General features: G+C 45.2%; 2 protein-coding genes across 8 annotated transcripts in view; both read right to left on the bottom strand.

Annotated features, from left to right (window-relative positions):
* Positions 1-14078, bottom strand: part of ARHGEF9 (Cdc42 guanine nucleotide exchange factor 9) — a 207306-nt gene extending 193228 nt beyond the window's left edge. For 2 of the 7 annotated variants that reach the window (XM_060087326.1, XM_060087325.1), the window contains exon 1: positions 13900-14003. In XM_060087326.1, coding sequence (XP_059943309.1) covers positions 13900-13908 — 9 coding nt within the window. In that variant the 5' untranslated portion in view covers positions 13909-14003. Of the gene's footprint in view, positions 1-13899 lie in introns of all 7 variants that reach the window. The other 5 variants (XM_060087328.1, XM_060087320.1, XM_060087321.1 and 2 more) reach the window with 5 other exon arrangements.
* A 16-nt stretch (positions 14079-14094) lies between these two features.
* LOC132482202 (uncharacterized) lies at positions 14095-14760 on the bottom strand. Its single transcript, XM_060087329.1, has one exon. The coding sequence runs from the start codon at positions 14301-14303 to the stop codon at positions 14124-14126; it is 180 nt and encodes a 59-aa protein (XP_059943312.1). The 5' UTR covers positions 14304-14760; the 3' UTR covers positions 14095-14123.
* Between the last annotated feature and the right edge of the window lie 386 nt (positions 14761-15146).

The raw sequence follows: 15146 nt of genomic DNA, 5'->3' as shown, positions 1-15146 counted from the left end.
ATTTTACACACCAGAAAACAGACTCAGAAGGAATTTGCCCACAATTTATGGGATGAGGAGAAATCTGAACTTGTGCTACGTAGTCTAGTTCCCGACTCACCCCCTTCAACAAAGCAAGTGAAATGGCCCTGGGCACAAAACTTAGAATAGGACACTTTATCAGAGCCAGTACTGGCACTCGAGGCTACTTCCTCTGGCAGGTGGCAGGTACAGGCCATCTGAGATTTGCCTTTTCTAGTTTAGGAAGGAGACCCTATTTCTGATGCTCCCCACTTTCCCTACATAGAGTTCCTGAGGAGCCAAAGCTATATGACCACCTAAATGTTGCAAACCTGTGTTCTGGGAAAGGATTGACCTGGCACTGAAAAGCATCTGTATAAGGGTGATCCAAGAATGACTCTGACCAACCTGACATCATGAGGTTGTCTCTCCCTGGCCCCCTTTTTGGCTTTTTTTTCTACTGCTACTCTGTAAGTCAGGCTCAGTAGCTGGCACGCATCGAGACCAGCTTAGGGATAGGGTAAGTACAGATCTGTTGGTGAAGAACGAATACATCTGCAAAGCATTTTCTCAAGTCTGAGCCTTGCCGGCGTCTGAGAGACAATACTGACAATTTTACCTGTAGACCAAATAAGACTGAGACAGAGGAAGGGAACCTGACTGAGACATACTCTAAGTGGCAGAATAGCAACTGAAATTTGTGTTTCTTGATCTCAAGTCCAATGTTCAGAAACAGATATGAGGCTGTCACAGTCAACAGTAATCCACTGGGGCTCTGAGGCTGCTGCTCCAGGGCAGACCTGGCATACTCCAGCCACCTGTCTCACTGCTTCCCACCCTTCACCCAGACCCAGTCTAGGGCCCCCTCTTCCAGCTCCAGCCTTTGGTGCTAAGGGCCAGAAAAGCCTCCCCAGGACACCCCGACCTGGTTTCTAGCTTGAGAAACTCTAAAAATAGCCCTCGTTAGTGGGGCCAGATGGCCTAAGCTGGTGTGTCTAGGGGCAGGGCTGTGGTCATTAAGCATGTGGCTGTTCTCTCCTACCACCACTGGCCAAGGAGATGCTGAGCCTCTGACCCCCTTTAGGCATCCTACTACTTCCCCTCACACCCTCCCACCCACAATTTAGATATACTTACTCTGGTCCAAGTTGTTACTTCATTCCCAAGAAAAACAAAGTTTAATATTCAGTTACTTTAGGTTTTCTAGGATATTACTTCACCATCATATCTTTCCCTAATGGTTTGTAACGACACTGGGGGATAGAGGAGCAGGCTCAAGCTTTCTGCATTGATCAGTGTCAATTTATCTTCTCCATCTGCCTGTTAACATCTCAGGGCTCAGTTCTAAGTTTTTTTTTGACTGATGGAGGCTGCTATAACACATGCCACCTTGAGTATCCATTTTATTCCTGAGCTCACTGCCCTCTGAAGCCTGATTTCAGGGATAAAGGTGCAGAGCAAAGTGATAGAGGTCCACCAGATGGGGCCAGTGCCCTGTTTTGCCCACTTGGAAGACTGAGACAGTTGGCTGGCCTTAGGGGTAGAATGTGTTCTGCAACAGAGAGTGTCCCATAGGGATGTGTGGGGCATGTGAGTGTGTCCCATAGGTGTGTTCAAATGTGTCTCAAGGTGGGAGAGTTGTTTGTCCATGTAAGTCCTTAGGAGTGTGTGCTTGGAGGTAGAAGTATATGTGAGTATGTATCTCAGTGTGCCCTACATGTGAGTACACAGTTATGTTTTATATGTATCCATGTGTGTCCACACACAAATTTGCATAAGCATACCTCACATGTGTCTGTATATATGTAACCTAACTGTGCCAAGTGTGTGCAAGTGAGTGTGCCCTATGGTTAACTGAATGAGTGTGCTCCAAGTGTGTCAATGTGAAAGCATACCCCACATGTGTGTCCCGTGTGTATCCCAAATATACTCGACATATGTCTGAGTGTGTGTATCACATGTGACCTATAGTGTGTGTGTGTGTACATGTGGGTGTGGGTAGAGGGCATAGATAGACAGCAAGACTGAACTAATTTTCCTCCTGCACAATTAGTTTCTAACAGGTGTCCTCTAAGACACTTGGATTAATCTGCTCCTGAGCAGGTCAGAGGACATGGGTTTGAATTTCATCTGTCACTTTCTGAATATGGTGTTCATAGGTGCTTTCCCCAAGAGGGTTAGCCACCACTCCATTTATCCAAGAGGTCTCAAAAATATGAGGTCTAGCAGCCAAGAGTTGAACAGAGAGACAATACAAGGATCAAGGACCAACTATGAGACTTTGGGCAAGTCCTTGACTCTCCCCAGACAACAGGGTCCCAAGCAGTACTATAAGGGAGTGGAATTATGGGTTCTTCCTCATTCTCATCCAGTGACTTTCTCAGTTTAAGCACCACGGACTAACACTGGTCCCTCCCACCACCACTACCACCACTACAAAAAGACAGTGCACAGATATGTGCATATGGATTAGCACCTACAGCTGTCTCTTTCTAGCTAGGCCCCCTCTAGCCCTGGACAAGCTACTGGTTGCCTCCCTACATTTGTCATTCCACACTCATTTTCCAGTGTCCTGAGCCACCTGGAGTAAAAGGGATAAAGTCCTAAAGGCATACAGTCTTCACTAAAGCTCAGGCAAAATGAGATGGGGTTTACCCAAAGCATTCCTTCCTCATCCTTTGGGATGACTGTGGGAGCTAGTGATGGTACTAAGCCAGCTTTTAGGCTCAAGGCACAACCAGATAAATCTACAAAGAGAAAACCTCCAAACAGGGCACGAAGGGCCACAGGATCTAGGGCCACTCTTCTGCATTTGGCAAGGCCTCTCATGCATCCCTGGATGATATGTGGGTGGACTTATCATAGGTCAAATAGATGTACCTGAGCTGCCTATTAGTGGTTCAGTGCCAACCTAGCCAGAGTTATATAGTGACATCTGCCTACTTTTCTCTGCTATCTTGATTAACTTTTATAACAAGACATAGAGAGAAACAAAGTGCAGAAGGCATCTTTAGAATGAACTCCTTGCCCAAGGCCATTTGGTATGGGTGGGTTGATAACAGCTAACTATATATGCTATGCTCTTTCTAGTACACCACTGCTTTTAAGAGGAAACACTGATAGTTTCAATTTACTTAGCCATAAAATGGGAAGAATCCTGGCCTTGCTCACCTCATAGAATTGTGAGAAAAGACAAATGTGGCAGGAACAAAAAACTATACAATAGCCTTTATCTTCTTGCCCTGTCCCCGGGGCAATGAGAATTTTCCAAACAAAACGATACAGATAAAGGTGAAAAGTGCAGATTTGTTCTAATTAGGTCATTTGCCCACAGCCTGCGATTTCTAACATAACTATTAATCATATCATGAAATCCAGTAATGCTCATCACAAATTCTAGCTAAGGGCCTGGGAGCAAAGAATTGGTTTTTAATTTCCAAGTGCCTAGGTGATTCTGGCTTGATGGACTTGAGAAGGCACTAAATAAAAACACAATTAACTTTGGCTTTCTTCCACATTCCTCTTTTATCTTTGCAGGAGATAGGGAGAGAGAAAGCTAGTCTGGTATTCATAGCACCATGTGTGGCCAGGTTGCAAGCTGGGTGGAGCTGGGGGTAAATAAAAGAAAGCTTCTTATAAAGAAAAAAAATCCCAGCTTCCCACCAATGACCCAAGACATGGGCTGGGACATAGGGATTCTATCCTTCCAAGGGAGGAAAGTAAAAGAGGCCTCCACGTTGTAACAGAGAGAAATGAGACACAAAGACAATGGGATTTGTTCAAGGTCACCCAGCAACTAAGTTCATATTTGCAGCCCCTCTTTATTCAGGTGTAAGCCTTTCACTAACAAATCCTTTCCAGAGAGCCTACCAAGTGTCAGGCCCCTCCACTACAGCAGTCACCCAGAGATTTCAGCCTCAGAAAGTTATCAGGGATTATCAGCCTCAATTAACAGAAAAGAAAACCAACTCAGCGAGGCTAAGTGAGAGGCTAAGTGACTTGCCCAAGGTCACAGAGATAAACAACGACAGACAACTAGTTCAGTGATCCTTTGCTTTCTATCACACCATATAGATTTCCCTTACCATCCCTGAAAGACAAGAGCAGCTTGCAAGTCTCATGGGTCCAGGAACTCACATCCTTGCAAGGCAATGCTCTAGCTCCAGTACTGCTTCAAACATACTGTGTGTTTCCTTGGGTGAGCCCTTTCTCATTCTGAGCCTAGTTCCCTAGCCTCCAAAATGAGGGAATTGGACTCAAGACAGCTGTAACGACCCTTTTCTAAAAGATACAGCTGTCTGGGATGACTTTAAATGGCACTGTAACTTCCAGAGCTTGAGCCCAGATCAGGCAATATATGACGATACATACTTGAGCCTCATTTTTCTCATCTGTAAAATGCAGGTAATCCCAGTTTTACCTACTTAACAGGGCCACAGAGAAGATCAAGTGAGACAATGTGCAAAACCCACTGAAAAGTTTAAGACAATGTTCGAGAGAGAGAGACAGAGAGAGAGAGAGAGACAGAGTCAAGAATCAAGCGAGCATCCACTAGACCCAGTTGCTTTTCTCTAAATCCAAGTAGAGAAAGTGTCTATGCATGTTTTATCCAATAAATCTTCCTGAGCCCTCCTATGCAGTTCAATCTGGATTCTCAAAACAAGCACCTCAGGTGGTTGCAAGGTCCAAAGGAAATTAATAAATCCCTCCACTCCCTTTAGGCCCTAAACACGAAGGAGTCTCATCATTTTGCCTGTTCTGAGACTTCCCACCATGCCAGCTCTATCAAAGCCTCTTCTAGGGATGCCTGGCTCCACCATGCCTCTTTCCCAGTGCCAAAGCACCCACTGCCCAGCCCTCCTGCCAACCAGCAGGGTTCACAGAGGGAGGAGGAAGGAAGAGAGTGGGCAGAGGAGAGGCTGTGGGAGGAACAGCTAAAAGTAGATGCTGCCTTTAGGCACCACACTCTGAGGGGGTGGGGGTGGGCTCTTAGCACATCCTTCCTGCAGCCAGCTGGGCACGGAGGTGCATCCTTTCTCTCCTCTAATGAAGGCAGGCAGACAAAGAGATCAGAGCTGCCAGAACTATTCCCAGAGCTGACTATGGACGCACGGTGCGAGCCTCCTCTGGACCCCGAGGGTGGATGGCTGAGCAACACGGTGTTGCATCCAGGGCTCCCTGCCTCAGAAGAACTGATGTAGTCTGCAGGAGATTCTGTGCTCCCTCCACCCCCATCTGACTGCCTGGCACCCTAAGGGCTCTGACAGGCCTGTTCCCCTTTAGGAGGTTACATAATACTCTTGTTCCCTCAGCCTCTCTGTCAGCTCTCTCTCTCCAACCGAACCTGAGAGAGCATTCAGGTCTCTGATACAGCCAAGAGAGCATAGAGCCAGAACCCTATAGCAGAGGTAGTAGGTTATAGGGGGCAAGGGCCTGATTTGATGACTCAGGAACCCAGACCCATCACTGCAACCTTGGTATGTCCCTTTCCCCTTCAGGGCCTTAATTTTCTCACTTGTAAAACAGGAAAGGGAGAGGCATGCAGATCTCCAAGGTACTCTAATCTCTGCCCCTATGTGATTCTCTATGTGAATCCTGGCCACATGAATGAAAGACAACCCCCCACCCCGCCTCCTACATCCAAGGTTGTCCTATCTTCCAAGCAATCTGGCTGAGCTGGGCAGATCCTTCCCCACTCTTCTAATTCTAATTCCCCTAATGAATAAGGTCTGCACTTGCAAGTCTGGAACTCTAGACTCTGTCCGCCACTTCTGTCCCAGGCCCATTTCAACTGGACAAGTTCTGCTTTTTCAGGTTTTATAGAGAAGCTTCTGGCTCAAATTTCATTTGGGAACATGATTCTTCTAATAAATCTACTCCTCATTTTAGTGACATGGAAACAGAGGCCTAGTGGGGAAGGGTTTTGATCAAGTTCTGGGAGCAAGGTAGGTACAGAGCCACAGCTTGCTCTTAGGGGGCCCAAGGCCATTTTTTTCTCCTACTAAAGAACTGCCTTCCATATGCTGTCTCTCTGTCATGCATGCATAATTTCCCCTCTTCACTACTACTAACTCTCAACCTTGATGCTCAAAGACCAAATGCCCAGTTCTTGTCAGGGGCCTGAAATTAGCACAGAAGACTGATAAGAACAAGAAAGAACTGGCCTCAGACAAATCCCTCCCTTGATGTCTCCTTTTCCACCAGGTTGTCCCTTTGTTCCTTTCTTCAAAGTTTCCTCTTGAGTTCTGCTCTATGTCAGTGGTGGCTTTTCAATTCTCAGAGTCATGACCACATTCTGACCACAGAGTCCACTATGCAGGCTACACTGGAAGAACTGCAAAGATCTGCTGTCAAGAGGCCTGGGTTCTAGGCCAGGAATTACCACTTTCTGAATGTGTGACCTTGAGTAAGTCACTTAATCTCACTGAGCATCAGTTTCCTCAACTACTTCCAGATTTGAAGAAAAAGCCAATGAAATAACTAGGAAACTTTATTCATTTCAATTCTTATTAACAGTAGTAGTAGTATTAATTAAATGAATGGCTACTTAAAATTCTGCAGGAAGGGGTTCTGGGGTATCAGAGAAGCCTGTCCCTTGCCTCCTAGGCTTTCCCAGAACTATGAGGCTGGTATTTTATCTATAAGAGGCAATTCTCAATTATCCATGCAACATGTCTCTTTAACAACAAATACTAAATCCCACAGTAGCATCCCCCTGACACTCATTTCACTGTAGGACTCCCCTCCTTGTGGGCAACCAGTGTGTGCTCAATGAATACAACCTACAGTTCAGTTGTCCTAGAAGAAACCTAAGCTAAATATAATTAGGAAGGCAAGTCTATTACCCCCTAAAATCACCCTGTGCATTCCAAACCTGCTATAAGAGATCTTTGGATTACCTACTGGTTTTGAATGATATGCTTAATCATTTTGATCATTAGTATTAATCACAAAGTAAGCACAGGTCATTAAAGTTGGAAGAAATCTTTGAAGCTATCTAATCCAACTGACCTTATTTTACAGATGAGGAAACCAAATTTCAGAGGGGAGAGGTAATTTAACCAAGGTCACCCAGCAAATGAACAGAATCTTCTGCACTATGATAGAAAATGCATAGGGACTAACTATTTTCCTGAAAGGTTCAAACCATCTCACAGCTGATAATTTAAAATCCAAATAGGTCCTCAGACTACTCACTCTCCAGGGTTGAGTCCTCCTTTCTAAGGTGGGCACAAGCCCCTAGAATTCATCAAGGCCCCCACAATCCTAGAATAAAATCTCACCATCTGTGAAGCCTGCCTATTCACGTGTGTGATAAGCCAGATTCAGGCTGAGCTGACATTTCCTTTGAACATAGCAGTCATTCTCATCCCTGGCTGAACATTCCTGTCACCTCAGGGAGCTTTTAAAACAATATTGATGCCAGGGCCTCACCATGACTAACTCAATCAGATCTCCCCCAGAGATTTTAGGAATTGTTGTTAGTCTTGTTAACTCCCCAGGTGATTCCAATGTGCAACCAAGACTGAGAACCACTGTGTAAATGGAAACAATTCAGCCAACCAAGAGAAACACACACTAAGAGTTTCCTAAACTGTTTGAAAACCAAATATATTCTTTTTTTAAACATCTTTATTGGAGTATAATTGCTTTACAATGATGTGTTAGTTTCTGCTTTATAAAAAAGTCAATCAGCTATACATATAACCAAATATATTCTTTTAAAGCTAAATCTATGATGTCCCGCTTTTCCAAAGAGGGGAAAAGAAAGTAGTACACAAAACCTACAGTTGTGGCACTGACCCTCAGGCAAATTCTGGACTCAATTAGGAAACATATGGTTTGGGGGTACTGAAAAAACTTAGGGAACCCTGGAGCCTGCAACAGGATTTACCAGGGGTAAGATGCCAAGTGACTCATATTCCTTCTTTTGATAGGGTCATTGCCTTGGTAGATGATCGCTATGAAACTAGCATACATCTTGATGTCCACAAAGCATACAACAAATCCATCATGCCGCATTATCCTCATTGACATGTTGACAGGATAGATGATGTTAGCACCCAGTGGATTCTGCACTGGCTGACCAGATATACACAAAACTTAACCAGCTCCCACTCCAAGAGGCAGCTCTGATGAGTTGCCAGAGGAGCTAGCATTAACCCCATTATATTAAACATTTCTTTGAATCAACAACTTGGATGATACTTATTCAGTTTTCAAATGATGCAATGCTAGAAGAGACTGCTAATCTGTTTCATGGCATTAAGGGGAAAGAAATTTAAAATGCCAAAAGCTAGAATAGACCAACCAAAAAAATAAGCTTAACTGATGCAATGCTAGAAGGAACTGCTAAGTTTTGGCACAATGAAGCAAAATTTTTAAAAACCATAAAAGGCTAGAGTAATGGATCAACCAAACAAAATTCAATGAGTTTGGTTCAAAAAAGCCTGAAGTTTGGTTCAAAAGGCCAATTTCACAACAGCACAGAGGACTGGACTAGACAGCAAAGGCTTTGTGCCTACAGCCCAAAAGGCTCTTAACCCTGGCTGTATGTTTGAATCACCTTGGGAGACTTAAATTTAATTTTAAAAAAAAGGCTGCCTGGGACCAATCCCATGATAATTAAATCAGACTCTCCCAGAGTGGAGACTTGGCATGGGTACTTAAAAACTCTCCAGCTGATCTGTACGTTCACTGAGGATTGAGAACCAGTAGCAATATTAAATATTTCACAGACAGATCAAAGTCCCTTTGTACTTGATCCTGATCAGGTGGCACCTGGAGTAGCATGATCCATTCTGGGCAGCACATTTAAAATATATATATATAGAAAAATTAGAGTTCTTTAAAAGGAAGGACAATTGTATGAAAACTGTAGTTCCTTCAAAACATTCTGTATTTTAGACTTCACCAATTCACACTGCCTTTCTCCTTGAAGATCCCAAATAGTGAGTTTTCATAAGACTAAAGGGAACTCTTTGATGTATGTTCAAGATTAAAAGGCAATATTTTATTGAATAAAGAATTCTGTGCAAAATTGCTATATAAATGAAAGGTATGAAAAAGCACTAAAAATGAAAGCAAGTACCTGAGGAAGCTAGTATGACTTCAGGGGTGACTCACACTCTTCCCCTTCCACCTGACTCCATCCAGCTTCACACTAGCTGGGAATGATCAACTCTGACTCTCTCCCACTCTCCATTTGAAAGGCAGACTCACTGTCCCATCCCACCAATCTCTCTTTTACTTCTCTCATCTCTAAAACCAGGAATAACAATTATCCCTATCCACTTCACAAGGCTGATGTGATGCTCAAAATTAGAAAAGATATGGAATTGCTCTGTAAATCCTATAGGCCCATCCACTGACAAGGGATTTTTAGTATTGTCATTACTGGACTGTTTCCTGAGTCTTCTCTCTCCACTAGGCCCTCCCCCCTTCTAGTTTTTCCACTCAGTACTTTGGTGCCAGGGCAAAGCACCATACCGAATACTCTTGAGTATCTATACCCACCTAATGACAGGAAATACTCTGGGTAGACATGAGAAGAGCTAAGCTTTGATCAAGGATTCCAGGAAAGCCAGAGACTCAGTTGGCCTAAACAAGTTGCAGAGCTAGAAATAAGAGCTCAAGAGTCTAAGATTCCCCACCTCCATCCCACTTCCTGGGGCAAAGCCACTGGGACTGAAGCCAGATGGTCTGTGGGAGGTCTTCTGAGGAGGCAGTTATTTTTGGAGAACAGGCTCAATTCCCAATCATGTCTCTGTCCAGAGCAAGTACTCCACAGGCCAAGGAGAGCAGAGGCCAAGATGGCAAACAGAGGCAAGAAGGAGGACATGCTTTGGCAGCATCCCTGCAACTGCCAGAGTGTTTCCTCTGATCACAGCCAAGCACTCTCAGTCTGGGCCTCACCATAGGGCAGAAGAGCACCTCACCCAAAGGCTCACCAGGATCCCTCAGGTCCCTAGCAACTTAATCACACACACACACACACACACACACACACACACACACACACACACACACACACACACACACACACACACACACACACACACACACGAGAAAATCTGAGTCAGGGCCCAAGCCCTGTTCACCAAACCAATAATCAAACTGGCCTCTCCAATTTGCCCAGCCATCTCAGCTGGAAACTATTCAGAGACCAACAACATAGAAACAACAACAACAAAAATAAAACAAAACAAAAAAGAAAGCAAATTCCACACTGCAGCTGGGCTGGGCAGGGTTCTCTAGCCACAAACAAAACTGGGGCACAGTGCAGAGGCAGATGTTACAGGTTCTGACAGATAGAGGCTGTCTCAATGGGGGGTAAAGCACTGCTCAGTTTGTTCCCACCACGCTATCCCTTCACTGCCTCCCTGTGTCAGCCAAAAGGCATGGTAGACAAAAAACATTTTTCAGGGCCTGCAGACCTCCTTGCACTAAAGCTAGGCTGTGAAATGGCTCATTTAATCTTAAGGAGAAGGCGGTGACTATAGAGGGATTTGAACCCAGGAGCCTTCCGATAAACAGTCCCATGGCTGGGATGCAGCTAAGCTCTGTATGCCTTCTGTGGATATGTTTTCTAGGCATTTGCAGGCAATGAGGATCTTGCTCTCTATTTGCCCTCTCCCCAAAAGCACCTCTTCAAGTCCTGCTTGCCAGCTCCCCCCTTGCTCCAGAGGCGTTCGTGCCTGGACATTTAAAGTGTGGGCTCTGGAGCTCAGCAGGAGCTGAGTGATGCAGGAGTTGCTAGGATACTGGTTGAGGACATTTTCTTGAATCCCCTAGTGGGGAGCTGGGAGCCAAAATTCCTGAGCTGGTAGCAAAAAGTTATCCTCTACAAAGGAGTCAGAGAGGAGGAAAGGGAACAAGGAACTTTGTCAGGAATAGTTGGGACACATCAGAGAGGAAAAGCCCTCTTCCTTCTAACCCACTTACAGTAGGGATGGTGGGGGAGAGAGAGGAGGCTATATCAAGGGAGGTGGGAAAGTCTTAGAAGGGGGAAGATGAAGAGGCAGGAAAGGGAAAAAAAAGTCAAAATGCAGAGGGTTCCGCTCCTCTCAGCTGCATTTTTCATTTTCTCCCACTCTTTTCTCTTTTTGCATACCCTCACAAGTCTGAAGTAGAAATGCCAAACCTTTAGGATTCACACAAGTAAAAAGTCACCCTGCTCTCTACTTCCTAAACTCCCTTTTAGCTGCTCTAGGGTGGCCTGCCATCTGGCTAGCAACATCCCCTTATTTGCCTAGAGATATGTTAATTTGAAAAATATTTACCCATTTCACAAACTAAATTACTGATGAAAGGGCTCTTTCAAGCCACCCCTTTACTCTGAAGCTGTGTGTGGTAGGGGGAAAGCTGGTAGGCGGGACACTCATCCATCCTAGCAACCAGTCAAATCTTTATGGGCCATAGCACAAGGAGGCCTTTCAGAACTGTGAAACTGCTGTTTTTCCTCATTCCCAACACAAGCAACCCCCATCCACATTCAGGAGTGTGCACCCCTCCCCCCACACACATACACACACAGAGTAGGGTGTGCACACACACCCACGTACATACTGTCACACACCCTACACACATACATTCCCAAAGGCTTTCTGCCAAGGGTCTGTCAGGCACCCAGAGGTGAAGGCTGTGGCATTTCATGACACATAATTTGTCATAAATCTGGCTCAAAGACCAGCCTTGGAGAACCCTTTCCCCCTTGGGGGAAAAAAATCAAAAAGCATTCTATTATTGTAGTCCAGTTTTCTTCCCACGTAACTAGGTAAAAAAATCTCTGAGGTAAAACTTAAGTTTCTCCAGATACCAGCAAACAGATATTTCCTCCCTCCGCACTCCCATCACCCTTTAATTAACATTTCATTTCCTTTTCACTTGTCTTTCCAGTTCACCAGCCTCTGATTTCAACTGCCTATGGACACCCAAAATCACAGAAGGCAAGAACATAGTCCAACCATCCCCAAATGCCAGTGTTATAGGGAATCCCAAACTTACTGAAGAGGAAAAAATTGCTCAATGTCAAACAGTCACTGAACAGAGAGGACCAAGGTCTACAGCTGCCCATCCTACAGCCTTTCCTCACTCTCCAACACTGTCTCAAAACAAAGTGCCCAGCTAAAATATCAGTTTACTTTAGACAACACTGTTGGAGCAAATGCAGGGAGGCATGGGGAAAGGGACTCACTAGATTCTCTTTGCAAAAAACAAGTTCTTAGTTCAACCCAGGGGCTCCCACAAAGGGACTAAAGAGTAAATAATAAGAGTCAATGCCAGCAGACTTCCCAGATCATGCTTACACCATGGTACCAACTGAATTAAAAAAGCAGTTGCTCACCAACACAGAACCATTGACAGCACACCCTGAGGCTCAAAACCTCTTCTAAAGCCATAAAATAATACTCTTTGGGTCCTGAGGTCAGGACAATTTCAAGAGCCCCCTTCACAGCCTTCAAAATCATTTCCAAAGAGTCTGAACAACAGTACATGGAACTTGAGAGCACAATGCCAGCAGATTTGCACATCACTCATGAACAGCCGCCCACATGGGTGTAGAGGGAACATGTGTGTGGATGTGTATGTGCCCTGATTCATTGCTACATGAGACATAATTGGCACTCTTTCAAGTCAGGTAAGAAACAGAATGAAGAAGACCTGCCTACATCAGTGGGTGGGGGGTGGGGGGTATTATGCACACTGGCATCAGAGACAATTTTTTTCCTGGCTTTGCCAAGAGCTTTCTTAGGGGAAACAGAAATATACAAATAATAACAATAGCAATATTAACAGCAACCACCACCACTACCACCAGATACAGACATGCAAATAAGTGTCAAATTGGAATGCTGCTTCTAGCTCATGTTTTCTAGAGCTTTCATCCCATTCCATCCAGACTTTTTTTTGGGGGGGGTGCTCAAAACTCTCAATTTAGCATGATACATACTTTCATTTTGTCATGGAAACCTTCTAATTAGAAAGACTTCTGATTTTAAAGAACAAACAAGGAAGCAAACAAAACCACTTTCTCATTAGCACTAGCAAGTTCTATTTAAAATGTAGTTCAAGAACATCTTTGCAAATGAGATTACCCCAAAGAGGCATATCTAAATACATTATTCCCAAGGTAGGTAGAGAGCTGGCTTTTGTTGTTTTTTGGAGGACATACAGAGAAAATCCCCAAACTCAAATTCACAGGTACAATCTTTTGGAAAAAGAACCAAACAGTTACTGTCAATGTCTTCTCTTGCTAATTCATAAAGATCAGAGAACGCTTTTATACCCCATTCCATGATTCCAAAGAAATTGACATTTAATGATTTTAAAAATGTTTTAAAGGTGGCTTCTTTCCAAATTGGAAATTGTAAACCCTGTACAGCAAATTAAGATTCAGAGAACACAGTCACCAACTGCCAGCACAACGCACCCCACATCACTTCCCAAATTCTCGCTTCTCATTAGAGACTGAAGAATCATTTTCCCTAAATTCATTCCTTGCATCAATTTTTCCCTCTAAACATCTAGTGCAATACTGTTTTCCCTAAGATGCCAGAAATTCATCACACTCTTCCCACAACCCCCCTTGCCCCAAACAAACCCAAATGCGCTTCTGATGGCAAGAGAGAAATTTTGACTGAAATTCTGTGATGGAATTTAAAGGTAGTTTTAAAGAAAACGAATTGACAAGACACCACAATCAGCAAAGCCATTGTATAAAAACACAGAGCTTGCTTCATGAACGTCACATAGGTGGAGAATGCACACACACACACATGCACACATAAATAGAAAGCATTTCTTTATCAACAGTTTTACTCAAGCAATAAGCAACTACACTCACAGGCATACTTAAAAGACAAGACATAACAAAAGATTTAGGGAGAGATAATATACCAACGTCATACATATCACAGCGAGGCCATGTTGAAGCTCAAAACGCTTTCCCCCCTGAGTAAGAAAGCTTGCTCTTTCTCTCCCTCTCTTTCCCTGTCTCTGTCTCTGTCTCTCTCTTTTTTTTTCTTTTTTTTTCTTTTTTTTTTCTTTTTTTTTTTTTCTTGGAGGTTCTCGGGATGAAATCAAAACGAGAGTTCCAAACAGCTCAGGTGGCTGGACTCCATTCAGCGCGTTCCCAGGAAAAACATGAGTATGACATTTACAAGCAGGAGGACTACAATCACGGCAAAAACGACTACAGTTTGCACATCCAGGGTCATGGTGCAATGCAGAACACTGTAGTGTTCCAGATGGGGGGCCGGCAGATTGGGAGATGTCAGTCTCTGTTCTGTCAGACTGTCCATACAGCCACCATGCTAGAAAGGAGAGGAGGAAGTAGGGTGGTTGGGGAAGGGCTGGGTTTGGCGCCCGAGTTTGATATGGGAGGGGGGGAAGGGGGAATGGGGACAGGGGTGCTTGCTTCCCCCCTTCTCAGAACTGAGCTGATCTTTCTTCCCTAGCTGAGAAATCTTAGCTTGCGCTGAAGTCGGCAGAGTCCAGCATTCTCTCTCGGGCGCCACGGAAAAGGCAAAATCCTGGCTTTCAAAGGGAAAGGCGGAGGGAACCAGAGCGAGGTTCTCCGGCGCCTGCTCAGTCTGTCTGTCCGGGGGTGCGTCCGTCCACCTGCCTGGCTGGCTACCGGTCAGTCTCGGTCTCCCCTACTCCTTCTAATTCGCTCGCTTTCCTACGCTCTCTCTGCTCGCGGAGCTCCCGGCTGCCAGCCACTCTTTCGATCCCTGCCTCGCTGGCTCGCTTCCTCTCCTCTCCCCACCCCCCCAATCCGAAGACTACGTTTTTATTCTCCGAGCGACTGCCGGCGCCTGCGTGAGGCACAACCTAAACTGCTGACAGGCCCGCCGGCCAATAGCAGGTGCCGCAGAGGCGCGTTTACTCGCCGGGGGGCGGTACTTGAGCTGGCGTGCTACCCGCGGCAGCCAATCGGAGAACCCACGGTTCCCCCAGCAGGCCCGCTTCATCCAGCCCAGCTGGAGGCCCTGGATGCCAGTTCTAGCGTGGGGGTGGGGAGCACGTTGTGGATGGGTTGATGCAGATGAGGGGAGAGAGGAGGGAAAGGATTGGGAAAGAGGGAGGGATCGGACATAAGGGGCCAAAGGGGAGAGGGCACGGAAGGGAGGGAGGAGGGAATG

Source organism: Mesoplodon densirostris, chromosome X, assembly GCF_025265405.1.
Source record: "Mesoplodon densirostris isolate mMesDen1 chromosome X, mMesDen1 primary haplotype, whole genome shotgun sequence".
NCBI classification, from domain to species: domain Eukaryota; kingdom Metazoa; phylum Chordata; class Mammalia; order Artiodactyla; family Ziphiidae; genus Mesoplodon; species Mesoplodon densirostris.
This window is presented reverse-complemented; position numbering and strand designations above follow the sequence as displayed.

What these genes read in the sequence shown, in the direction of transcription:
- LOC132482202 (XM_060087329.1), bottom strand. Translation starts at nt 14,303, where the DNA reads ATGGACAGTCTGACAGAACAGAGACTGACATCTCCCAATCTGCCGGCC.